Source organism: Pempheris klunzingeri, chromosome 16, assembly GCF_042242105.1.
Source record: "Pempheris klunzingeri isolate RE-2024b chromosome 16, fPemKlu1.hap1, whole genome shotgun sequence".
In the NCBI taxonomy this organism is placed as follows: domain Eukaryota; kingdom Metazoa; phylum Chordata; class Actinopteri; order Acropomatiformes; family Pempheridae; genus Pempheris; species Pempheris klunzingeri.
Genome location: NC_092027.1, coordinates 16,671,708 through 16,699,481, shown reverse-complemented (window position 1 = coordinate 16,699,481; position 27,774 = coordinate 16,671,708). Strand labels below are relative to the sequence as shown.

The window sequence follows — 27,774 nt, the reverse complement described above, 5'->3', positions numbered from 1 at the left end:
GTGTAACTGCAGGTGCATCCCTTTGTGACAGCTTCCCCTGCTCCAGGGTCTGCCAGTGGGACCACCAGTTGATATAGGTCTACTCTCAGAAATCATATGAAACTGGGCCGGTGTGCGCTGGTTGGCTCTGAGACGGATAAAAAAATGATTTAATATGCTACAGATCGCTTTTTATGTTTAATTCCTTAAGGCTGCCACTTAGTGCACTGCAGCTAGTTTAGTTAGTCTATTTGCCGCAGCGACAAATCGATGGATTGAAGAGTAGAGAAGAGACTTTGAGTTGACCAAGACTTTCTTTGGTTGACTGCAGCCCCACTAGCCAAAGACGACTACTGATGTTCTTGGCTTTGGTGGAGTAGAGTGGTTGTGGTTGGTCTGGCTGAGGGGATCGGGGTACCTCTGATTATGTTTTTATGCACATACATGTATATATTTATCTCAGTGCTTTAGTATGTCTCTGTGCAGACGTCACTGAGTATGTGTCTGTGGCTTTTACTCACTGGATGTCCTTCCATTCTCTCACATGGGATACATGTCTTTTTTTCTTAGCCTGATTGGCTCTTCTCAGCATAGCTTTTGGCAGTAAAACCTCAGTATTCTGCGGCCTGCCTTTATTAGGACTGTGCTTACCATCCACCATTTTGGTGTGAGCCCATCTCGTCTATATTAGATATCTGTTCTGTGTCAGCCCACACTGCAATAAGCCTAAGTGCTGCATAGTCCATCTCCCCTACACTCTGCGTAATGGCCGAGACCACTCTGGAATCTCTCCCTTCTCATCACCATGGCAACCACCACACTCCTTTTTTCCCCATCTCATTCTTCTCTTTTTCTTCTCCATCTCTCTGCAAACTCTTTATTCATGTTTAATCTGTAGCTATGGAGAAGGAAGCTAACGGAGGCAAAGGGAATTAGGAACATTTGCTGAGCTTCTGAAAGTATCTTCTGGGAATAGAAGAGGACTCTTATCTCTTCATGTCTTACTGCATTTGCGCTCCATCATTGCATGCTTTCTCTCCATGTTTTTTCTCTAATTCTTAAGTCGCCTTCTCTCTACCCTACCTGGAATCTCAACCTGCATGGCTCCCATATTTTGTTGCCTCTTTCATGCTTGCTCTTTCTCCCTCTCTTGAATATTAAAGTCCTGTGATGATTATTCAGTCATGTGTCGCCAAGTTTCTCTTCCGTCTGTGTCTTAGTTGCATATTCAGTGTGCCTCCCAACTGGGTCAGCTGAGGAAAAAATACACAGCCTGCCTTGCCGCACGACTCAAGCAGTCTGCCTCCTCAGCATTAAGTCACTGCAGGTGTCTGAAATAGGAAAAAAAGACATGCACACAATATTTCATGAAACGAATCAGTATGGATTTTTTTTTTTTAAGTCAGCCTCACCAGTATTCATATATCCAACTGTAAATTCATTACTTACTGTATATCTAAGATCTGGAGAATCAGAGTTTAAGTTTAAGTTTAAATGGATTTGAACAGTGCATTGGCAGTACTGCACAGGAAGAAAATCTAAAAAGAAAATGTAAATCAGTCATTAAATGGATATTAGATGGGGTTTGGTGCAACAAGAAGTCACCATAAGTAATTTTTTTCGGAAAGTAAATAAAGGAGCAGCAGAGGGAGTGTTTCCAGCAACACAGCCTCCTATTGCATCCATCAGAGATGATCCACAAAAGTGTCTTTATCTAGTCCCTCACGACCACCCCCGCCCCCTTCTCTCTCTCTCTCCTTCCTATTAGCATGAGAGAGAAGAGGGTGGGGGCCAAGTAGATGAGGGTGATGAGAAAGCAGTGAAGCATGGGAGAGCGTAGTGCCTAATTGAAAAATGAGGCTCGTCCCTTTAAGTCGGGGAGTTGGCCAAATGAAGGTGTAATGCCAGAGGCAAAAGAAAAGAGTATAGACTAGGATCAAATCTCACAACACACCGAATGTTTAATTTTCCCTTCAGTGGGACTAGTACACATTTCATTCGGGTATATTATGTCCCTGTTTGTGTGTTTGTGTCTGTAAGTTAAAGGGAAGGGTTGAGGAGGTTTTATGACCTGCTGAGCACCTAAGCGGTACTTTCCTTGGATGTTGTTGCTGCTCACTCTGGTAAAATTGGCTTTCATTAGGAAAGATGCACAAAAATAATTGTTTGCCAAAGAGCAATTTACACTGATTGTTTGATTACATATTCAGCATCATTCAGTAGCCATATTATATTCCGGTTCACTCTCAATATTAGAAATGTCGTTTGCTTTTTAGAGATACTTATTTGGCTACAAACAACGCAGACCACTTTTTGATTAAATGCTACCAGTAGCCTCCAGCATGAAATAATCATTACTGTGAAGAAGAAAACAAATGGCAAAAACAAACATAAAGAGCATGCCTGTAACACCTGTAAACAAGTTACCATAATAAGTCAAAAATGTTATCAGGCCAACTGCGAATTACTCTTTTATTGTTCTCAATAATGTGCATGTGCTTTTAAATAAGAATATGGCCCTTCCATTTACAGTTTGCATGAATGCATTGCTCCATTGTCCCGTGTTTGTATCTCTCAGTAAGCATTGGTTTGTCGTGATATTGGTGCTTCACCAGGTTTAGCACAGAGTTGCGGGTTATGGTTATGTAAAAACAAGTACAGGTTCAGCTGAAGTGCAGCTAAACTGAAGAAGAAGAAGAAGAAGAGCTCTTTGTGGCACAAAAATAGAATGTTTTTCGTGCGTATTTTTAATTCACCATATTCATTACTATATAGAGATGTTTTACTAGAAGTATTCAACTCTCTACTTGTCGGCGTAATAGGAAGTTTGGGAAAAGTGAGCTAATTTATTTCTACCTTGAAAACCTATAACCAATAAACCTGTCTCTGGCTCATTTTTAATGTCTAGGCTTATTAAGCAATATTTTTTCACTCTTACATTATTTTAGCTGCTGTGGAAAATGGGATATTCAGTGGATGGGCCAAATTGATCACTATTAGAGGGCCTTTTTTCTCTTTTTCCTTATGTCTCATGCAAATTACCTTCTAATTGACATTTGTATGTTGATTACATGAATATAAAGTAATGAATTGCTTTTTACTGAGTTTTATTGGCTCACCAAGGGGGCATTATGTGAGCGGGCATTATCAATCCACTTGACGATGGCGGCTTCAAGCACAGTGCATGTTCACTTTCTGTTTCCATCTCCAACAACTGACAATTTCTCGTTGTTTGAGTAAACTACAGTAAACAAATTGAAAGGATCATGTGACTTTTCAATGCCTGTCTAAACTCATCTCACACTCATGACGGAGTAAATGACAAAGCAATAGGTCTCATATGTCCATTCAGTGTGACCAATCAGAAAATTGATGCGGTTCCTTTTGTGGTGTTTCATACTGAAACCCATGCTAGGAAACTCAGCCACTCAGATTGCCTCGTGTTTCAGTTAGCTTTAATTTGTCTAGTCATGAGGACTAGTTGGGTTTAATGGTTTAAATGGAGAATAATTCAGATTGATCACATAGAAAATTAAAATAATTTACATGTAATTCAAACATTGCTTTGTTGCTATTTACTACTGGAATTTGTGTAAACTTTACCCGTACCTTTCTATACTAAAACCATACAATCAAACTAAATCAGAAGAGCTGTACCAGGTAATAACCATCTTTAATGGAGTAGTACAATACCTTAGTACAATACAGTGTTAATGGTAAATGAATTACCTGAATATGGTGTATGGTGGTGTGATTGTGCTCTGGTAGAAGGTCAGGGACCGGGGGCCATGATCACTTCAAATGTCAACATGGATTCAAGCCGCATTAGTCATAGAGTTTGTTAAAATGCACAACAAGTACTGCGTGAATGGACACTGAGGAGTATCTTTTGTAATAGAGTAAATATGTTCTGAGTGGCATCTCTGACACCCTTTGATATCATTTACAGCTCAAACACACTGTCTGCTGACTGTGGTTCTTTCTGATCGTACTACCCTGACTGCTCTCTATGCTAGGCAGGTTGGAAATGCACTTTGTATTTTGTGTGTGTGTGTGTGTGTATGCATGAAAACAAGAAGGCAGTTGCCACTATGTCTGCAAGCTAATCAGTTTCTTTTTCACACATTGTAGCAAATTTTCAAACTGAGGTTTGATTTTTCCCTGCTGCTTGAGTGCTTTCATATGAGTCTTAATGATGTTGGGACTGAAGAAAACAGTGATAATAATAATAATACAAAAACAAATGATAATAACTTAGGTAGACTTGGCATATTGCCGTGTAGTGCTGTCTTGACATCTCAACCTCTCTCTGCCCCATGAAAAGGGGCAAACAAGATATATTTTTCACATCAGTATTGTCATAAAATGCATCCCAAAACATGATTACTCTGCATACCTCTCAGGAAGCACTGCACTCCACTACACTTTAACAGAACAGAAGTGAAGTCAACACACATTTTTGATACCGTACTACTCAACTGCAGGTTTAAATAGCTGGAACTTAACAACCAACACAAAACATGTCAGATGTAACAGCTCCCCTTTTTTTTTCTCTCTGCTCTTACACGCCTGATTCAAATGAATGGGTTGTTATCAGGCTTACGCTTATGCTTACAATATATATGAATAATAATATATACAGTGTTAAGTAAGTGTCTCCTGACTTGTCCCTGGTTGGCCATTGTGGCAACAGTTATTTGTACCTTTCGTATTGAATATTGTGTAAATAATGCAGGATTATATTTGACCTTTAACTCAGTGTATGGACATTTTGGAATAAATATTTACTCACTAGTCCATTTGACAATCTGACACAAGTCAATGTGCTCAGCTGATGAGTTCAAGAGGTGAAATTAATTATTTCCCCAAGTGCCCCGCATTGTTTTCAGACACTAGTTTGTCACTGGAGTTGTGCAGTTGCCATAGCAGCAGCAGTGCCTTAAGTAATATAGATTGTAAATGTCAACCATGTAAGAGTTCGATTGAATAGTAACCTGCCGGAAGAGATTAGCGCCATGTAGATGCCTCCAGACTTGGCCACAGTCCAGTTTTTGTATGTTCACAGGTGTATTAGAACTCTGCTTTCATTTATTGATGTCTGCTCTCCCTCAAGTAGTGACTCACTGTTATTTCCTTGAAACCATATGGGTGAAATCCCCACACAGACTTCCTGCAAACAACACTGATGTGTGTGTTTTCCGGTGCACATCTGCGCGTCCTCCGTGACTAACAATGTCCACAGCATCTTGATCCTGTATTTCACTGCTTTACACCACACAAAACACAGGCCTTGTCAAGTATTGTTTTTATCAACTTCCTATATTCTTGTGGAGAATTAATTCAGCATTGCAACCTTTTCCATTAAGCCTTCAAACAAAACTATTTGGTTGGCAATTTCTTTTATTACTGTTTAAACCTGACGCCAGTATTATTTATTTTCTGAGCCTTTGCTGCACGTTGTTATGGTTATCTGTAAAAAGCCAGCTTCAGTAAAACTTTTGAACTTGAAATGTTATTGCAGTTGCTGTAATTGATTGCAAAATGCATCACAGTTTTTCATGAACCCAAAGCAAATTCATTTTTGGACACAATAGCCACATGATTCTGGTGGGACTGTTAATTACACACCTGCCCTCTCATGAGCAGGATGTCTCTCTGATATTGTCAGAGACCGCAGGTCCAATGTGGCTGCTACACAAATCAAAAACCGCTCTGAGCAGCAAGTGGCGCCTTTATGTATATTGGATGTATTTGTTTATGTGGTGTAGCTATTGCCCCAGGGTGAATGCCACAGTGACGGGCAGATACTGTAAGTGGAAGGAGCCAGGAGGAAGTGCTTCCCTTCAGAATGGGGTTCAAGAGTCTGAACTAAGTTATAAATGGAAGCCAAGCTGTTATGGCTGTAATTTTACTGAATGTGTTTACTAATTTTCTTGTAAAATGTTGGCTGTCTGGCACGTCAGGGTAAGCAGAGCTTCCACTTTGGCAGATTGTAGCTGTTATTAGTGTCTGGCATGGGAATCGGCCGCCAGCGTGTTTGACCGTTAAATGCTTCTGACACTTAATTAATGGCTGATTGTTGTGTGGCAGTTCTCCGTCAGCCTAATGAAGACTGTTTAGCTGACACCAACACACACACACACACACACAGACACACACACACACATACACACACATACATGCAGTTACATAAACATACCCATACTATGTCAAACAGAAACTCTAAGTCAATATTTCAATGCCTCAGAAATGTTCAGACAACTCTCAGTAATTGTTGATGAATTTTGTGCAACTTAGCCATGGTACATTATTATTTTAAGACACCCACCATCCATCAGTGAATTGGTGTTTTTTTATCATTCCGGCTTTGTGTCTCATCAGAATAGTGAGTTAGGTTAAACACCACTTCCTTAGACTTAGTTGAAGAGTTGTGATGCATTATATTGTTCTTAACGTAAAATGGCTTGGGTGGTTTGGTTATAAGAGAATGATGTTGTTGAAATCCTGCCAGCCGTCTCTTTCCCTGCTTCACATTATGTTAATATTTGATGCTGAATCCCACATCTGAGCCTTTTTGGGATTATTTTTCATATTTTCTTTATTCTTTCCTCTCTTTTTATAGAACTGACATGAGCTAAGAGAGCTCTTGACAGTTCCCATTGCCCTGCAAGTCATTGCCAGGCACGTCTGTTCTGCACAGCACTGCAAGACACACTCATTTTTTTGGGTCTCTACCCTCATTTCTTCTTGCCCTCTATTTGTTTTCTGGGTGAATGGGCGGCAAGACAGGGTCTAGTCTGTGGTCAGGACAAGCTGTTGTTTTGCTCTGCAGATAAGGGGTGGAAAACAACACTCCCACACCATAGTTGTGCACAAACACACACAAGACATTTCAGCTCACCCACTCACACAACTGGACACAGGAGTGCACACTCAGAAATAGCATGATGCATCTGCTGCGCAGTGAAGCATATACCGAAAGGTCATCCTTCCCTGTGAACCCGCAACTTTGAGTGAGTTTGTTTGCACCGCCTCAGAGCCACCAAATATGTGCGTGCATATGTCCATCCATACCACCAGTTTTCTCTAACTGCCTGCGTGGGCGACTGACTACGCATGGATTTCTCAATAGGGTGATAAGTAAGCCTGTGCTCACTGACAATATTAGTCATTTAAAAAAAGAAAATCCAATCTTCTTTTCATGGCAGATAGTTGTAGTCAATTTGGTAGCGCTGAGTTACTGGCTTGAAAATAAAGGGTGTGTGCATGGAATAGGCTGGCTTAAATCAAAAGTTTTTACTCTCTCCTCCATGTACTGTTCTTGAAACAGCAGGGTACGTAAATGGGTATTTTTGACAAAATCTAAAACAAAACCTAATATAATGCACACTATAGGGATCAAAATGTGTGCATGGCCACAAATGTGGTATTTGCTGCAGTCGTAAAAAATATATATAGGCTACTGTACAGTTCCACTTATCTATATGGATTCATCGTTCGGCAATTAAATGAGAGCCCTGTCATTTTGACCTTTATCACTCACACCCTTTTTTGTCTGTATTGTGTTTTCTGTTTTTCTAACTTTTTAGAAATTTTATCTGTATTTAATTGTGTTAAATTACTAGAGAAATAACAAATAAAAAAGAATGAGTCAGATGAAATGATATAGTCCACACACTCAATATAAGATACAAGTTGATCATTCATAAAACAAGAAAAAGTAAGCCCTTGCAAGACTAATCAACAATCAAAATCAAAATAAATCCATTAAACAAGTGAACTCACATTTGAAGGACACTATGAAAATTCCCACTTGTGTTTTTCACACAGTTCAAGTGTGAAAAACATGTGGTCCCTCTGGAAATCTGACCCTGTGGTATGGGGATGTTCAACCGAGTGCCTGGAGCAAGCTGTGTGTGTGTGTGTGTGTGTGTGTGTGTGTGTGTGTGTGTGTGTGTGTGTGTGTGTGTGTGTGTGTGTGTGTGTGTGTGTGTGTGTGTGTGTGTGTGTGTGTGTGTGTGTGTGTGTGTGTGTGTGTGTGTGTGTGTGTGTGTGTGTGTGTGTGTGTGTGTGTGTGTGTGTGTGTTGTGCCTGTATGAGTGTGCACATGTGTGTGACTTTGTAAAGGGCTGAACACATGTTGATGGATCGCAGCAGAGGAAGCCTGTCCCACTGTGGGGAAGCAGCCGAGGAGTGAACAGTGTGACGATGACAGACAGACGGAGGCGAATACGAGGGCAGTGGGTGGGATGTGTTGGCAGTGTTGTTTATCTGGTTGTTTACATTTCTATATTGCACATCCATACATGTTTGTCTGTTATGCAGTCAGAAAGAGTGAACAGCAAGGTGTTTCTTGCATGCCTGTTTTTATTTTGGCTTCTGTGAAAGGCCTTCTGTGCTCCCTGCTGTTTCCACACTGACAGACTACACACTGACAGGGCCTACCCTCACTGCATTCTAACAAAGAAGGAGGGAGATTGTGAGGAAGACGAGGGGGAGACACAGGAAAAGAGACATCAACTCGAAGAGAGGAGTTGGCCATGGAGAGGGAGATCGAACAAGCGTGTATGGAAGGGGAGAAACAAAGTGAAATATAGGAAAAGAAAAATGGAGGAAAAAAAAAGGCACACTGATGGAAGTGTGAGATAAAAAGACAAGCGAGTCACAGCTACGAGGTAATGGATTAAGTTATGAGGAAACGGTCTCGCTCCAGCCTTTTGGAGATTCACCATTGCGAAAAGCAGGTCAGACAAACACAAGGAACTCCACACGGCACATTTGCTGCACCGTTACTCATGCACAGCGCTTGCCCATCTCCTCAGCCATGCATTTTTTAGTCAGTGAGCTCATCTACCCAAAAAGCACCAGGAGCCCGAAATGCTCTCATTTCTCCTTTGACATAGCACTTTGTTGTTGGGTTTTGACCGCTTAAAATGTCATCCACAACACTTTATTCACTTTACCTGTTTTGTTTGAGTTCTCCAAAAGGTTTCTAGTGTTGTTATTCTAACTATTTATGTGTGTTACCAGTCTGGCACACTAATTCTGCCACTTCATGAAAGTGTATAATTAAGCGCCTCAGTTGGCCTCTTGTAAATGTCATCTGCTCAGCCCTCTGGATCGTAGGCTTCGATGAAATTAATTCCAGCCTGAGATAACCCCCATCAGCCAGCTTGCTGTAAGTTAGGGTGATAATATACCTTTGAAACTGCGCCTTCTTTTCCATGAGGGGTGTAAGGACTAATCCAGGTCTATGTACAGTGTGCACAGTAACTTCAATACTGATAAGTGAGTAAGTCATCTGAATTACGTATTTTTTCAACTTGCTCTGGTCAACCTGGTTTGATCATAACAATAAATGTCTAACTATCGAGGGTTTTTCTTTTGTTTGAAGATGGAAATACTGGCGAATACACTACTTTGGCTAAGGTTTGGTGTTTGTTAGTGTTACCAGAAGACAATCAAATGGAAGGAAAAAGGTGTGTGTGTGCATGTTGCATATAGCCTCTATTATTGTCTTTGCCTCTATTCTTTGTCTCTATTGGAAAGGAGGAATCCATATGTAGCCATCAGCCATTGATCTGGCCGGTTGAAATGACAATTGTCTTTTGAGGTTTTTGTTAGCTGTTGCCTATCACCATTACTCTGTGAGTTGGTCAAACTGCAAAAGTAGAATTTTTGCTTTTGTCTATTAAATGTGATGTCCGGACCATTTATATCTAACCCTCACCCTTGTCTCTCTTTTTTTTCACGCTTCCATTCTCCCACTTTCTCCCTTACACCATCTGCCTCGCCCTCCCCAACAGTCATTTTTATCCTTCTCTTTCAGCCTCTATCTCTCATCAGGATTAGCCTCCTTTGCTTGTTAGCATACTTGCTCTTTTTCTCCCTCACTCCCACGTTTGTCTCTGCGTACAATCCCTGTTTTGTGTGGATTAGTAGCCGTATTGTCCTTGGATTAGGGTGTCATTGTTTCTGAGCTGGGATGAGGTAGGAACGTGCTTCTGAATATGAGTGCGAGTGTGTGTGTGTGTGTGTGTGCACAGTATGTTCAACTGTGTATTCGCACTTGAGACCGAGTTATGTTGATGGAGTTTTTTTTTACAGCATGCAAGCAGCACAAAGTAGAAAGCTTTGTAGTGCCTGACAGAAAGCTCTGTGACTTCTGTGCTCTTTTCTTGTTTATCTAATTGCCATTTGTCTTCTTCACTGCCAAGTGTTGATGCGAGACTATGTGCTAGGTGTAAGAAATATGGTTGAAAAAGCTTGGGCCTTGGAGCGAATTAGTGTCCACTTATGCTTGGGTAACTGAAGGCCAGACTGGCGGGGAAGGGAGCCTGAGAAGGTGTGAGCAAGCTGAGATATGCTGGGATTGTCATATTTCCATGTCATGTTCAGTCACTCGGTCAGTCACGCAGGCAGAGAGAGAGAGAGAGAGGGAGAGGGAGAAAGGACAAGAATGGACAAAACTATCGAAGGAGATACATGTATTGATCGTATAGCGGGGGCTCTGCGTTAGCCCAGTGTGACACTGACAGGAGGTCTGCACGTATGCAGTGACTATTTCGATGCACAAGAAATTAACTCAACTATTGTTTTTGACAGCATGGTATTTACTGGCTTATTTACAGTCTTCTCTCACAGGTAAATTGGTGTGACAGTTTATTGATCCAGAAAATGTTCAGCAGTTGGTGTTAAAAAGTTATTCAGAAAGACAGCATAGTCATCCTATCCTTAATGTCGGGTATTTAGTGCAGTCTCCTGGTTCCCCTTAATTGCTTCTTCCCAATTAGTTTGATTGGTATTTAACTTTAAACAACGTAAAGGGTATTTACTGAGGACTCCAGAATCTGCGACTTGCAATGTACTCGCTTTATTCACTAAGCAGCTTTGTAATCTAATACATCATTAAGGTTGCCTTGCATGCACGTTACCATCCATGATGAAATACCCAGGGATGGTTATGAACAGTAACCAGTGCATTGTTTCTCATTGCTTTAATTGATATCAACCAAGCAGCTTCTATTTGCCGTGTTTAATCATTTCTCCGTTTCCAAGGCTCCTCCAGTGCGCAGCAATTCATCAGGCCAGACTTATCGATCAGCCATTGCCAATGCCCTCCACTCATCCTTGTCAGACCTTATTGACTGTTGACTATGCACTTGTTAGCTACCTAAATGTTAAAAGGTCAAATATAAAGCCTAGTACATTTGCTATGCAAAACTGTATTCAAAGCTGCTAAGTCTCAGTGCAGTGCAGATTTTTTTTAATGTAATGTTTAAATCTGTCAGTGTGCAAATTTAATTGAATTACCATGGATATTAATATACAAATATATGTTTGAATCATGAGTACTGACTAGATAGTTTCTGATTGTTTTGAATTAGGCTGCGAATAAATCAACCTGTGCTGTGATGAATCACAGTCTTCAGTCTTTACGAACAACACACACAGACACGTGATTATACAGTATATAAGTATACATATAGACTCACGCACACGTACTCAAGCACTGCATGATATCATTCCCTTAACACAATCGTGAGCCAGCTGTGTTTGTTCTACTACTTCTTCACCTATAGAGAATCAGTGTTTGCTGTATTCGGTTACATTTCTACTGTTTTGACACAGACACCGGAGAAACAGCCTGAGCCATTTAAGGTTGATTTACTGGAGGGAAGAAAGACAACCGTAGGCGTCATGGAGAAATAAACCTTCCTCTACAGACTGCTTCGAAGTAGACAAATATCTTCACGAGTCACACAGAAACTGGGCTTTTAGCTGACTTGTGATCAGTGTGTGTGTGTTTCCTCCTGGTGATTCTTGTCCCTCTGAGTGTGTCTCGCTGTCTGCCCCTGTGTGTGCCTGACAAGCTCTTGCTCGAGCTCTTGTGCAAATGCGCCATCACTGGAGCATAAAGTGAAGGCACACCTGTTTGTTTTGTGTTTGTCTCTTCCCCATCATTTGGCATTGCTACATGCTCTATTTGAGGCCTTAATTCACTGTTGCTTTTCAGTCTAATGAGGCAAAAACTGGGAACAAACTGAGGTGTTGTGTCAATGTGAAGATTTTTGGGGTGAGCCATCTTTGTAAGAGTGGGTGAGAGATAAAATTGGCATCTTTTGTGGGAGTTAAACTCGGCTTCGTTTCCTTCACACTCTGTATGCATGGATGTGTAGCTCCAGAGCCCTGAACAGTATGCTTTGAGTGACAATGAGGTGATCACATGGTTTATTTATGGGCTTTACTTGGACCACTTCCAAACACCACTTGATTTAGCTGCAGCAGTGAGCGCAAAGCTTCCTTTGCACAATCCCAGAATGGTATGTGTTTGGAGTTCCAGCACTGTTCATATCGTAATCGGATATTGGCGGGTCTGAATAATGTATTTGATCATAATCTTTCCTTCTAGACCACATGTTTTGGTGTCTGTTTCAAAATAACTGCCTTTCTTTGTGATCCTACATTTGAAAGGAAACATAAAAGATGAAGCTAAGACATTGACTATAGAGTGGTACATCCCCGAGGAACAATACCCCTACAGTAGTGCTAGAATCAAAAGAAAACCGTAGCTTCGGGAATAAGGAGTGGCATTTGAAGGAAACAGTGATTAAAGGAAAACTTCTCCTTTCACATCAGGTTCACATCTGATCACTTCTGATTCTTTTGGGGCTGGAGGGGGTAGTGGAAGAAAAGGAACACCACAGAATATGTAGATAGGATGATTATGCATAGAATATGCCTCTTGTAGAAAATGCCTGAGGTGAAATATAATATAGTAAGTAAGCTGACATATCCAAATGTTGGGGGGGAATAAGAGGTTAAATAGAGGAGAGGAGGGCGTGTCGTGATGGATTATCATAATGTGATTATTATAGTCAGTGAGAAGTGAAGAAATCCATAATGAGCTCAACAGAGCATTAGCCATGTAGCGGAACGCCGCGATTTAATAGATTTTATGATTGCATGACTCATCCCATATAACTACAGTTCAATAATTGGCCATATGTAACTTATTATAGTATTACAAAAGATCCAAGTGTGGTGTGTTTGATGATGATTGCAGGGTTGAGAGGCTGCTTCAGATATGCAACAGACGAAGGGAACCAGTCAAAGCTTTTATGTTGGAGTGAGAACAGTCCATTCAAATTGGGAATCCTCTCAGAAACTATGTAGTATCAAGAAAATTGTTTCTTAAGGGTCTTTCACAGCTTGTGATTCTCGCTAATTTGGTTTACGTCTCTTGTAATTTTCTCGTATGGTAGCAAAGGCAACTGAAGCTTCTACTCTATTAAAAATAAACTGTAATGCATTGCCAGCTGTCATACAAGCAGATCAGGCACTCGGTCAAAAAAAAAAAAAGAGGCATAAGAAATAAGGATGACAGGATGATTTAACTGGTGAAGTGGTGCGTACAGAAGGCAGTGCCTGTGAGTTAGAGTTGAGCCAAAAACACAACCGCATGGAGTAAAGAGGCTTCACTCGTGAGCAATTTATTCGCTCCATAGGACTAAAATACTTCCACTGACCATTTGTCCATGAAGGCCTCCATCAGAATGTCAGACATTGTAGTCTTCACATGATCTGTTCGATTAATACCTTATATTGATCATAGAGGATTATAGGAGAGGTGAGGGTCCTTACCACATCGTGGGAACAGAGAACTCAGCCAGCCACTCAGTCAATAATAGTAGCAAATATTTTATAGAGTTCAGTCAAAGTCCAACTGACTTCAGATTTTGTCGTCCATTTTGTAGTCAAAGAAGTATTTTGAATGTAATGTTAATGTTTTTTTTATTTTTAAAAGGGAAAAAAACAGGCCTTTTGGGAAACATCAAAAATGCTCCCACCTCAGCTGGCTCAAGCAGCAAATCGATGTCTGTGTTTGATTGACTGCAGCTGGCAGGTGACGGGGTGTTTTACACTGTAGGGAACAAGAGACAAAGTAAGCATATTTGGGCTGTAGCCTACATGTCAGTGGCAAACAGCGTGCTGTTAGTGGTTTTGAAGAGCAAGGACCATGCAAGCATCTAACTCAGACTGAAGGGACAATTGTATACTTGTTTACATGCTGTCTAACGTGCTGCTGCTGAGCAGCTAATTAGCCATCTGATCTACAAACTGCACCTTTCCCTGGTGAACGTTTGTTCGGTCCCTCCTTCAGCAAACTAAGGTGCAGGACAGCATGCATGTTCAAATTTGCAATTTTAGTCAAAAAGGAGACTTAAACAGGAAAGCTTCTGTGGTGGCCTGTGGCTTTTGTGCAGCAGGTTTCTGTCTGACTCGGTGTGACTGTCTGCTCTGCCTATAATTGAATGCTGACGTTAATGCTTTATGCAAGACCTGATTGGGTCTATCAAAATACGCCCGCCATCTCCGTAGACAGATACCAGAGCCATATTTCAATGAATGAATGCCAAACTAGGGGGAGCCATTAGGGGCTCTTTTTTGTAGCCTAAACAATTGTGATTTTTTAATAATAATGTTAATCACATTGTTATAATGCTTATTACCAATGCAAAACAAGTTAGATTTAGATTTGTTAGCTATTTGTTAGCACATGTGCCAGTTTGGAAGGTGTCTATATTTACACAGCGCTATAATCAGCAATTCCTTGGTCATGAAGGCCTGACTAATAAAATCGATGTTGGGTCTTACTGGCTTTATCGCGCTCCCCAGACAGAGCACTGACCTGTGTTTCCCTCAGATTAAGACTGTATTTGTGATGGTTGGCCCCATGGGTGGTGAAGGTGTAAGGGGCTGCCAACCGGGGTCAGTGCCATTTTTTTGTAAAACAGCGCATAATTCAGACGTAAAATAAGGACTGCCCATTAACTCTTCATTCTGGAGACTTTTCAATCAGTCTGCACTTTTAGTTGCATTTGTGTGGCTGACCCAGGATTTGGCATATTTTCACTTACTTCTTACTTATTTATCTGCCAAATTAGGAACAAACTATCAAATTAACACCATACCAGACAACACGGAAGAGAGAGGGTAGAAGAAAGTGAGAAATATAGCCAAGCCAAAAGCCAAGGTCAAATAAAGGTATTGATTAATCTTTCCAATGCACCTTTGCTTCATCAAGCCGTCACTGCTCTATTCTCTGCACAAGTCAGATAACTAAACTGATGGAGAGCTAAAGTGAATTGAAGGAGACATGGTTAATGGGATGTCAGTATGAATTGGCGTTTGACCTGTTGACCTGACAAGGTGACGGATGCATCTACATTCTTACGTATGCGATGAAGGCATTGTAAACAGAGGTGGGAAGACAGCCTGGATAGGAAGGACAATATGGTCAAGAGGATTCCCAGATTTACTGCATTCTACGAAAACAGGAGTGTTTGTTTTCTCATATTCCCCACAAACCTTCAAGTTTACGCATCGACACTTCCCCTTCCCTACTTCCTTCCACAAAGTCCTCTCTTGTGGGCCTTTACTGTTTCCAAGGCAACCTGCAGAGCGGGGGAGAGAGGATTGGCTGAGGGGAGGGCAAAGCAAAGGCAAAATGCAGGAAAACAAGATAGCAGGCCGAAGGCTTCTTGTTTTTTTGCCTCAACAGCAGGACATAAGGATAACCATGTTGATCGCTGCATCACACTTTGGCATGAAACGCAACTACTGGTCAAATTGCCATGAAATTGGGTCCAGATATTCATTTTTGCGAGAGAATGACTGGTGCTGCTTTTGGAGACCCCGATCTTTATTTTAGCATCACTCCCAGGCAAAAATGTTCACTTTCAAATAACAAACGAAACTGTACAGCACACCATCATTATCATGGACGATACGCTGCAGTCACAGAGTATCAACAGCCATCAGATGACCCCGTAATAATTTGACAGCTACTAAGTAAACCAGTGCAGTTGGCGCTCGCATGTAATCTTCTTGATTTTAGATAAATGTGTATGTGTGCACCTGTATTCTTGAGCTTACAGGTGTGACCACAGGATTTGTGTGATTTTTGTTTGAAAGAGTAATGTTAGTGGAGAGATAAGCCTGAAAAGCCAGAGGGATTTAGATGCTTGAAGCCAGACAGAGTGAAGGCTGTACACAGACGTGCTGATCTCTCTTCTCAGCTCCCCCTGCCCACTCTCTCATCTGTCTCCTAGATGTCCTCATGGTCTCTCATGCTCCCCCATCCCTCATAGTTTAGTCTCACATAGAGTGAATGGCTACTGAATGGCACATTATTCCGTTTTGCAGACATTGTTGGCAGCCATCAATTCTGTATGAGCTCTTTTTCACACCTCAGCGCCTCCCACACAGCACCTGCCCCCTTTACTGCACCTGCTGTAGCGTGTTTGCAAAATGAGGATATGTAGAGTTCATTCCAGTCTGTATTTTCATGCACTTTTTTGTGTGTATGTTTGATTGTGTTTGCACAGAGGTTCAAACCCTCATTCACACTTCAGAGTTTAACTTGTTATCAAATCAGACAAGCTTTATTCGATGCTAAGCTCAAAATCAGACGGAGATTTTCAAAGCTGGATTCCTAACCTCAAACCATTCCTGCAGCGTCAAGCAGTTCAACACGAACTATTACGCGCTCACACACACACAAATAAGTGTATACCTTTTCACACACATAAACACACTCAAATGTGATTACACTCGGCAACTTTGATGAGGGTTTTCCCTTGCTTATCTTAATCTTAGGTGGCTGGGCTAAGTGTTTGTCTCCAATGCCTTAACATCTGAGTTTAGAAAATAAGCATTAGATGAAAGTACTGCTGCAGAGAACACAACACAGTAATTAACTCACAGCTTGTAGTAAAAGTATGATAAGAGCACGACATTCTTGGATTCTTGATAGGATTCCTAGTGTTGGAGCTCTGGCTTTTACAGGCTCACAAACCATGTCTACCTCCTCTATATAAGCAGTTAGCTGAACTGTTTATTAGCAGACCTCCTGAAAATGTAGTGTCACTTAGAGGTTGAATATGGACAGACACGGTGTGACAGCAATGAGGCACAGGAAGACCACGATTCTCCATGCACACACATACTTTGTCTCTTTCAACCTCACACTGATAACTCACGTTGTAGACTTATATCTTGTAGTTCTGTCTTTATCCAGACAAGATACGACATGTTGTGTACATGTTAGTGTAACCCATGCCATGAAAAAAAAAGGTCAAAGATTATCAATTAAAACCTTCTGTGTATATATTGCATGTAAACATAGTTTTACATTTAAAAAAAAAGACTCCACACAGAACCTTTAATGACAGAAGTTTTACAACTGATTCATCAAACTCTTGTCAAACTTTTTTTTTTTAGTTACGTGGTGCATAATACACATAATCCACCAACACACTCACATGTGCACACATGCAAACGTAGGATGCTATCTATTTCTTGGATGGAAAACAGAGTTAATTGCTGCATTCCTCAGCTTCTCTAACCAGAAGTGATGGGAGTTGCCAGCTTTTGTCCAGCCCACGTGTAGGGAACAGGAGGCATTGATTGAATTGCTGCTTGACAAAGCAGAAACTGCTTATTGAGCTAATGCACCTACGTGTTGGGATCGATCTCGCAATGTCACTTCCAAATGCGTAGCATGAAGATGGAGAGAAAGGGAAGGGGCACAGGCAAAGGACTGAAAAGAGGGAGGAAATCAGACAGAAAGATGGAAAAGAGTTAAGAGGCGAAAAAAGCATTCTATATGCAGTGAACTAGAGTTAGATTCCTTAAACAAGTTAAGTCTAGCAAGCCACACAAACTGTATGGTCATCCTGTCTTTCGGTGTCCTGCTTGCATTTGCTGGAAACTAATTTAGAGCCAGGTGCTGCAGAATGTGGCTGTTTTCTACTGATGACAGTGCTGTTTCTCCCAACATTGTGGCAACTGTTTACCATCTGTCTATCCGGATCTTTGTCTCCAACTCCTTCGCTCTCTCTCACACTTCAAAATGTGATTCAGTCCCGTACACTTCCATCCTTTCCCCCCTTTTAATACTTTGTTTGTTTAAACGAAGATGAAGCTTTGAAGAAAAATATAGATTGGAAGAGAAGACAAGGTACGCAGTAATGTTAGGGGATGTAGTCATGCTAACAAAAGCAGCACATTTCTTGCCTGGTACAAGCATTTTCTACTGCACCCCCACAGTACATTTCAAGAATATTTATGTGTAAATACTTTTCATGTTGTATAACACTGTCGGTCACGCATCCTCTGCAGCTGTTAGATACATGGCAGACAGAGGATGGATGGATCAACTGTATTGGAACAGATTTTCCTCTTTTCCTCAGACTATCTCTTTGTCTTTAATTCTTCTGTTTCTTGCCCTTTCCCTAACCTCAGCCTAGTAGTTCTGACTTACTTTTACTTGGTTCCTCCTTCCTAACTTAAAAGGCACAATAAACCATTTTTTCCGAAATCCACATGCTTCTATCCTTCTCCTATCTTACTGTCTACCCTTTGCGGCACCTTTATCCATCTATCTATTAAAAATGGAAACAGTTTAGACAAAGTCTCTTACTACAAAATGCTAAGAAATTCATGACCTCTTTATTTTACATTATAAGCTTTTTTAAGAACCATTTTGTGACAAATGGGTTTTACAGTATGCAAGGGTATGTAGCTATTCCCTTTTCCTGAGAAAGAGAGGATGACAAATTGAGGAATGGGCGTGAGGACTCCCAGGAAGAGAGAATATCAGTCTTATTAGGGTCAAAGGTCATCCCACAGGAGATGCGCTTCACGCCGTCCATCTCCTCCTCTGCTGTCTTTTGTCCCAGCCACCAGAAATGAGAGAGTGTGAAGAGACAAGGAATAAAGGAATGTAAGCAGGTGGTGTAAGGGACGGATAGTGTGATGGATGATGGGGCTTCGTGCTCTCAGTGTGGATCTTACACACTTGAGCGTGTTTGTATGCTTCCACTCTTTAGTCAGTGTGTGCTGTAGAGAGGGGAATCCATTGATGGAGGAGGAGAATCCTTTGCCGTTTCAGCAGTGGAAGTGCTTAAAGCATCCAGGCCCAAGGGACGGGCCAAGTCACCGTCTCCCATCCTAGTGACTTATGGACCTGTCATGACAAACAGCCATGGGCTGCTGTTGTAGGTTTGGGCATGGGGGGGGGGGACATAATAGTCCATGTAATGACGGAAGCCAGACCCCCTGGAAGGAGTGCGCCTCTCTGTTTTAAAACAGAATCTACTATTTTTCTCATGAAGGCTGTAAAGGTTTTAGAAGAATTTGTGAAATAACTCAGATATATGAAGGCGTGTGGAGGGGACGAAATTAATGGAGAGTAATGTGAAGTTGCCTCGCAAATATTCAAAAGTGTTTTCTCATTATTTCTCCTTGGTGTGTATATTTGGGTTTTTTTGTCTTTCTTCCTCTCCACCTCCCCTTTTTCATACCCTCTCTGTCTTTAGCTTTTAGCCTGCAGGAATAAATGGAAGAGATTGTGATAAATTAGTTTAAAGCGCACACTGCAAAAAAAGGCTGGTTTGTGTTTTCTACATCACTGCCTTTGTTTCCTGATTTTGGCCATAGAGATACTCAGTAAGGCTCTCTCTCCTGCTTTATTATTCGTAAAGAGACATTACTTTTGCTTGGATTTGTATTTTTGTCTGCTACAAAATTCTGCCGCTATCAAATCATTTATTTATTTTTTTTACAGAGGAAATAATTGTGTCGGAACAAAGCAAGGCAAAAAACCTTTATTTTCAGATGTATTGTGCACTCTGGATGCTGCTGCCATGATGTATTATATCAAATACTGTCAGTGATGTTTTTTGGTGACAGATAAATTCACTTTGTGGGAATAAAGAGGATATGGATTCTCAGGCAAGTTGAAAAAATGTGTCACTGCAGTGCTCTAGGGATAGCCCTGTTCTGGGGATTGCACCAGTAATGGTACTTTTAGACTTAATATGCTGTCCAGACTAATAACTAACCTGAAATGAAGAGTGTGATGAGAAAATCACTCATGCACACACACACACACACACACGTATACAGTACATGTGCCACCATACTTGTACACCTACACTCTGTCAACGTTGTGCCCTCAAACAGTTCTAATGCAGTGAAATCAGTCATCCTGTTCATCTTTCCCTGTCTCTGTCATTCTCTCTCACTCTCTCTCACTCACTCTCTCTCACACACACACACACACACACACACACACACACACACACACACATACATAGCATACACAAACTTTTTCCCTGTCATTCTCACAGCCTTGCAAGCACTTCCTCTTTCTCAGAAATCTGTCATCCTCTTCACCCTAAAAATAGGCTGTTCTCATGGCTGTTCTCATTTTGACTTGTCATTTCAGAAAAAGCACAGGTGTAACTAATAGCATTAATGATGGCTCTATTCCATTTAGGTGTGCCAGTAATCCATGCCAATAAGCCAGCATGTACAATATCAAGGCCCTGGCACCAGCACATCAAACTGGAATGCAGCCGGTGTTAATGTTGTTAGTTACACCTGTGTTTGACAAGTTAAAGTGTCCACTGAGAGAAAGTTATCTATTCCTTTACCTCACTCCACCCTTCTATTCCTCCATTTTATCCCTGCTGACCTTCCCCCCCCCCCACCCCTAAGTTAAAAAAAAAAAAAATGTTGCTCAGACTCAAGCTTCTGTGACACAATAGCTATGCTGATCAAGTCTTACATGGTCACAGACACGGGGGTGAGGCAGTTGCCGGCATGCCACCAGGGCCCCCTGTGGTCATGCTGCAGCACAGTAGCCACAGTCTCAGGGGCTAATATGCTAATCTGACAGAGTCCTTGTGGATATGCTAATCTGGTAGTGATGGAGGGGAAGCTGTAATAAGGCAGCCGTGGCTGGTCAAAATAAAGGCTATAGCACAGTGGAGCCTGAAAGTGACAAGTCAGTCTGTCATCAAAGCATAGAATTGAGCCAGAGGGAGTGTACCTAAATACTTACCAGGTACTTGACTCAGCACCGAGTCATTTAGGGAAGAGACCTTGATGTCTGAGCAGGTTGTACCTGAAACGGATGATGGAAAGCACCTGCTGTGAAATCACTGATTGGGAAGTAGCTAGAAGTGCATCATGGTTCTGCAGTCTTCAGCCCGAACTGACTCGTCACAGATTTTACCCTTTAAGGCCCTCTTTAGAAATGTAGGGAACAATGCTGATACTGAATTTTTGGATTGAAGCTTGTTTGAGCTCAGTTTGGAAATCCATGAAACACAAGCTTGCATTGGATGGGGTTAGTCAATTGGGACGGTTCTGACACATTTTTAATCAGAAATTAATGTAAAGGAAGAAATGAATAAATGCAGAACTCATTTATTTTTTTCATGGTGATAATCAACAAAAGTCCATTGCATCCTAAATCCCTCTACATACCATTCTTAACACTCTTTATGTTTTTTAAATAAACAGAGTATACATACTGGATGATTCAAACTTTTTCTGATGTTTGATATTTAAATAAGTTTGTATTCAGTCAAGCGAAGAATGCAGCTGTCTGAATACAAACGTATTTTGTCAAGGAATGTCTGATGGGCCAAAGTCCCAAAAGACAGGTGGATTTTTTTTCTAAAGTTATGTCCAGTCCAACCATTAACTTAACTTTTTAATCTGACCTTCACCAATAATGATTTCACATTTGGAATCATAATGGACGATATCAAAACTGAATTTCTGTTGAATTCTTTATTTTAGGTCGATTGTTATCTAGGAATGTAAATGTATTAAGACATAACCCTCAGAACTAGCTCTGTACTGCAAATCACTGAATATGAAAAACAAAACGGTACCAAATTTCCTGTTTTTGGTTGTTTATAATTGTTTTGTTTGTTTAAATACATACTTTAATTTTCTATTCTATATTTTCTATTTTTTCAATTTACTTCAATTGAAAAAAGAAAAGCCATATGTCCATATTCGAAAAACAAAAGTTCCCAACCTTTATCTTACAATGTTAAGAGTCTCATTTCATGGTATTTCACATCCCACAGGCATTCCATGAAAACCTGCCCTACTCTGCCTCTGATTGGCTAGCACTTGGTTAGAATGGCTGACAAGGCCAGAGCGCTTTTGGGTGATGACCGCTTTATATTCTTCATATAGTTCCATCAACAGCGTTTGTTCTGTTGCTGAGAGAAACGCAGCGTTTTTTCAATTTTTTGTGACATAATGTCCTCTCTTCTTCAGTTGACTCTTCTGGGTTGATTATGCACTCCATGCGTGCACACAATGCAAGCCTATTTAAGCCTACTTAGGGTTAGCTTTGATTAGACACGCCTGAATTGTTTTAGTAGAACGGCTTGAGCCTTAAGTCAAAGTCGACATTAATTCAAGCTGGGTCTTTTGAAAGTGAACGCCACTTTCGATAGCTGCGTTGATGCAATACCCCCCAGTGCAGCCTTTGGTTTGGACATCCCTGTCATCTGCAAAGGCCTCCCAACCCCACCTATGGACACAGACTGCCAAATATGGGCACAAACCGTGAGAGACGGCATCATTAAAGGCTTACAGTGTCTCGGCTTCACAGCTAACTTAACCTTTGTGAGGGGTAAGCACACATTTGAAATCGAGCACTTTGAGGTTACGTTTGTTGTCTGATGGGTGGACTGGACGCAAAGTGTTTGCAGTCTATTTATTGTATTTACCAGCCACTTAATTCACAGCTCAAGCTCAGTGGAAAGCACTGTTGGATAAAATGATTGATCCGTCCTTGTTAGACCTTGCTGTAAGGAAGTTTCAGATTACGGAGCTAGAAAGGGGAAAAGATGAAAACAAAACAACCAAAAAATGTTTTTTAGCTCTAAATTGACTGTGAATTATTATGCATTTGCATAAGACAGTTAAAAATAAGAAGTTTCAAAAGACTATTGAATTAGGCTGTATTTTCACCAGAACAAATAAATAGATAAAATACGCTACATTTTCACTAGAAAAAGACAGTTCCAGCCACCTCAACATGTCACTGAATCTTGTGCTGAATCTTATCCTGTACTTGTTTAACCTAACTTATCTGAAAAGAAAACATTTGAATATGGGTCATGGATGTGGAGCTAAAATAAGCCGATTGCCTTTGAAATGTCTTTTGTAATTGAGTGTGATGTTAAGGTGCCAGTAAGCTGTGTTACTGTATAGGAGCCATTCTGTCCTCTCCGGGGTTCAGCCCAACCCCTGTGGAGACACTGAGTTTCATCCAAAGTCCAGCACATGCTCTGGCCAGTTCCCTCACTGTGTGGGAGTGTGTGACTGGGACTGTTAGCTGGATGACAGAGTGCATGTGTGTGTAATGCATGTTTTATTCATACAATTGTTTGAGATGAGGCAAGATCGAATCCATGTATCCACTACGCACCTAAACACAGTAGTATATAGTCAATCATCAAGGGGGACAGAAGCTAGTCGCATGTCTTTTACTACAAGACTAAAACGAGCTTCGGGAGCAACAGATTGGTTGAACTTTATTTGCACAATAACACACAATTAGAGGTTCTTTGAATACTGGGCTGATGATTGGATAAGACGTGATGGACGTCATGGCTACAATGGTATTCTTAAGGGAGACAAAACATGTATACTTGAAAAATGTGTGAAAAATATTGTGTTGGATATTAATGATATCACTGTATCAGCACTTCTGCTACTACTGTGAGCTCTCTGTGCATAGCCAAGATTTTATCAGTGTAATTTTGAGGTAAGTCATTGCTTGGATCAGATATGTTGTCATGAGCAGATGGCGGTGTGTGTGTGTGTGTGTGTGTCATTATTTTTCTCCTTTACTCTTACCTAATTTTCTGGCTCTTGCCAGTCCTAACATGATGCAGTGCCCCAGACTTTACCACAAACTGCCTCATTAAACTGTTCATTTTCTTCCCCCTCTCTCTCTCCAGCTCTGCCCAGCTACACTTGTGGTAATCCTGGACAGCTACTCAATGGCCACCAGCAGGGGTCCACGTTTAACATTGGGGACAAAATCCGCTACAGCTGCAGCCAAGGCTATGTGCTGGAGGGCCACACCACCCTTTCCTGCCTCGCCACTTCAGCGGGTACTGCTGCCTGGGATTTCCCTCTTCCCTACTGCAGAGGTACGTAGGAGGATCATAATACGTCTTTAGAACAAAAATTGTTTTTGTCCACAGCGTAAACTTCTAATTTAAGTGGCTTTGTAGGAAAATATATGACTCAAAGGGCTTTTTTGGGGAAATGAGACGGATGTTATTTTAGCATAAATTCTAAAGCTGGATTCAAAAACGACAAGTCCGGGTAAGACATGAACATCATCATGATAATTTTATTCAGTGACTCTGAAAGACTTAAAACTCATTGTATTGAGGATGACAGCAGTGACCTTGTTTTTGAAATGAAGAGCAATCATTTATTCACCAATTATTAAAAGCCATCCCAGAGCCCACACACATACACATATTTACACATGTCTCCACATGACCTGACAAGGGTTTCTGTGGTTATACTGATATCTTATTTACCATGACAGGACCTCATGTGTTCGCTCCCAGTCAGGTGCTTGTGCCAGTTGTCCTTCCCTCACAGTCAGCAAGCACCCCTGCGGCAGCGACACCTGCCAGTGTGTGTTGTCTGACCCAACATGACACAGTTCTTTAAAACAGTTCACTGTAGGCAAATGTGATGCTATTGTACATAATTTTGCAGGATTTCGCTTCGTATGAAAGTGAATTCTTACACTGAAATGCATGCACGTCACACAAGTGAGAGTTTGCATGTCCGTGTAAGTCCTTTTTACCGTGCCCATGTGTCCATGTGACAAATGGTTTGTGTCAGTATGCCTGCTGAGCAGAACGCTGAGACACTGAGCCATCTGCAACCAGGCCGGGAGTCAGGAAGCCCACATAGGAGCACACATGGCTGGGCACCACGCGCCAGCACAGTCCCCACCCACCCAATCACACGCAGATACATGCACATGCCTGTGGTCCACATGTAAACGTGCATTTCATAATCTGTTCTTCACGTTTTCTTAGATATTACTGAAGCGCTGTCAAGAACTGTGACAGTTGTCATCTCCCTTCCCGCTTTCTTTTCTACATAATTCACTAACAATTTGCTGTTCAGAGCCAAAATCAGCTCTCAAGCTCTCCTCCTCCACGCTGCTTCCTGAAAAAGAAAAAAAAATTGCTCAAGCACTAAAGGATGTGATTATACCACCTTTTCAGAAGAAATTACACACCAACAAGTTCTATAAAGTGGCAGTTTCCCCTGTGATTAATTGAGGTCTCTTGGTGCCACAGTAGAATCGACGTGTACACCTGACTACGCCCTCATAATGCACAAGTATTGTTAATGTCATTCCAATTATAGAGCCTGCCCATATGTGTAAGAGCAGAACTCATGGTGTACTCTTGGAGCGGGGGGGGAGAACATTTTGGCACCGTCACTATTCTGGACTCGGGAGAGGGCAAACGTGCCAGCACTGTCGGCCACAGATGATAGCCAGCCGTAGATGGCACAGATAATGTTTTACATTTCCTGTCTTATGCTCATCAATTTGCTCTCTTAGCTATAATGTCATGACTATACTTGTAAGTAATTGAACATCACTCTTTTATTCAGTTTTGGACACTCTCTCCTAATCCCAATCTGCTCACAGTTCCCACCATCACACTTTTTCTCTGCTCTTTCAGAATTATGCCTCCTCTTTTTGATGCTGCATATCTTTCCAAAAAAGGTTTATTACTGACAAGTTCTAAATGTCTCTGCCTATATCCACAGTGTCTATCCACACACACACACACCTGTTTATCATTTTGTGTACAGGCTTTATTCTACTATTTTTAGTGTAATTGTGTTACATTCAGGTGTCCCACTAAAAATCAAGATAATGTAGTTTTCTAGCCTTTACCGCGAATGTTTGGTGTTGGATATTAAACATGGGTGTTTTATTGCTTGCATGTATTGCCCATGTCTCCCCCATATCTTGGTTACCATGACACTCAAATTGAAACAGCTCCTTACACTTCATGGAAAACCATGACATCCTAAGTGACAGGCTGAAAATATGTACTGTTCAACCATGGGAAGCATCCTGACATCTACAATTGGCTGAGGAAAACATTTAAGTCTCTACACATCTCACATTTTAAGGTGTGCCAGCAATTTGTTTTGGTCTCATGCAGTCCACGGTATAGCCATTTTTAGTTTTCCATTGTTGTAGAGCACTTGAATCTGCCAGTGGCGGCCACAAAACGGAGAGAGCGACTGTGAGAGTCAAGGTGAAGGGGAGAGTCTGGAGTCAGAGGCTTCCCTTCAAGTGTGAAGACAGTGTCCTGTGTGGAATATCAATGCACTTCCTCATCCTTTCTTCTGTCTGCCTTCTACTTCCTGTCACTCCCACTGCAACAATCACCTGTCACCCCTCTCGCCATCTCTCTCTTTCCTCATTGTCCACCCTCCCTCTGCACTTTTCTCGCACCCATCCTCGCTTGTCACCTGTCATCCTCTTCATCTCCTCCTTCTCGCCCCTCTGTCGTGGTTTCCCTCCAATTCGAGTTCACACCTCACAAGTTTCCTCCCGTCCGTACGCTCCCTTGCCCTCCCTCAGGGGGGTTACCGTGGTGACAGGTAGGATGGATGATAGACAGGGCCCGGTGCCTCTGAGCTCCTCCTCCCCTCTTTGAAACACCTCATGCAGCTAGCTGGCCTCCCGCTAATGAATCCCACACCACCCTGATACAGAGGTGCACACATGAATTCACAAACAATAATAATGTGGAAATGTCATTCAAAACTTCTTTTGATGTGTGACATATTCCGCACAGGGATTGCACTTCAGATTTTGCATGATACTGCATTGTTCAAAGCTGTAATGAACATATCATAGGCTGGGAAGGGGAATTGTCCTGGCAACACATTAAATGCATGCTTCATTATTTAATGGTCTCCTTAAAGCAGTCTTGAAGATGCAAGATATGCTAACACAAATCTGAATTAATCAGAATTTAATCACTCCCCCCACGTTGCATTAGGTTGCATCACACACTCTACCCTTCTCCCTGCTGACTGTTAAAGCACTGTAGGGCATTTTGAAATCCTATGACTGGTGTGTCTCTGGCCTGTGGCGAAAATTGCAGACAAAGGAACAATATGCTGTAACTCATTGCACATTTTCACATGATCCTGATTTTGAAAATCTGCACTTTGGCCCGTGGCAAAAAGATAATTTGCGGCTAGGAAAAAAAACATATATTTTTTAACAATGCTAAAAAGCGCACAAGGTTCCTGGCAAAACCTCCCCCTCAAAGTTACCATTAAGTTAACCCTATGTGACACAGTTTGGAAGACTTTTCTTGCTAAATCATGTCTGCCTCATCAGCAGCTCTGTCATTTGGATATGCTCTTTAAGTAGTTTATCAGTTTGGTAATAATTGAGCTTGACTGGCACCTGTCCAATTCGGTTATCCTTTTGGGCATTTCATGCTTTTATGTAATGCCTGGGTTTGATAAATCAAAACAAGTGTGATAATAACATATTAGAAGATGGCCAGTCCAAAAGACTGAAAAATGCCAACTCTCTATAGTCCTAATAGGAAAATGTGTGAGAATGTCAGCATTGCTTATATTTAAGGAGTGTTGATGAAACACAAGTCTTTTATTTGGTAATAAATTAGTTTGCAATTGCCAGTTAGAATTTTAATGACTGCTTAGGGGTTGAATCTGACCTTTAGCTGCAGTCAAACTGCAGGTTGTGTTTAACTTTTATTACCTTACATATTCTACTGTTTCTGTATCTGTTCTGTCTTAAAATCAATTATCTCTTCACCTCAAGTCTGTGATTATCTTTGTTTATATTTCTCTTTCTTA

General features: G+C 41.3%; 1 protein-coding gene across 1 annotated transcript in view; it reads left to right on the top strand.

Annotated features, from left to right (window-relative positions):
- The window catches only part of csmd2 (CUB and Sushi multiple domains 2), a 218,311-nt gene that overhangs the window by 38,560 nt on the left and 151,977 nt on the right, over positions 1-27,774 (top strand). The window contains exon 4 of the mRNA XM_070847122.1: positions 23,829-24,023. Within this exon, the coding sequence (XP_070703223.1) occupies positions 23,829-24,023 (195 nt within the window). The remainder of the gene's footprint in view (positions 1-23,828; positions 24,024-27,774) is intronic.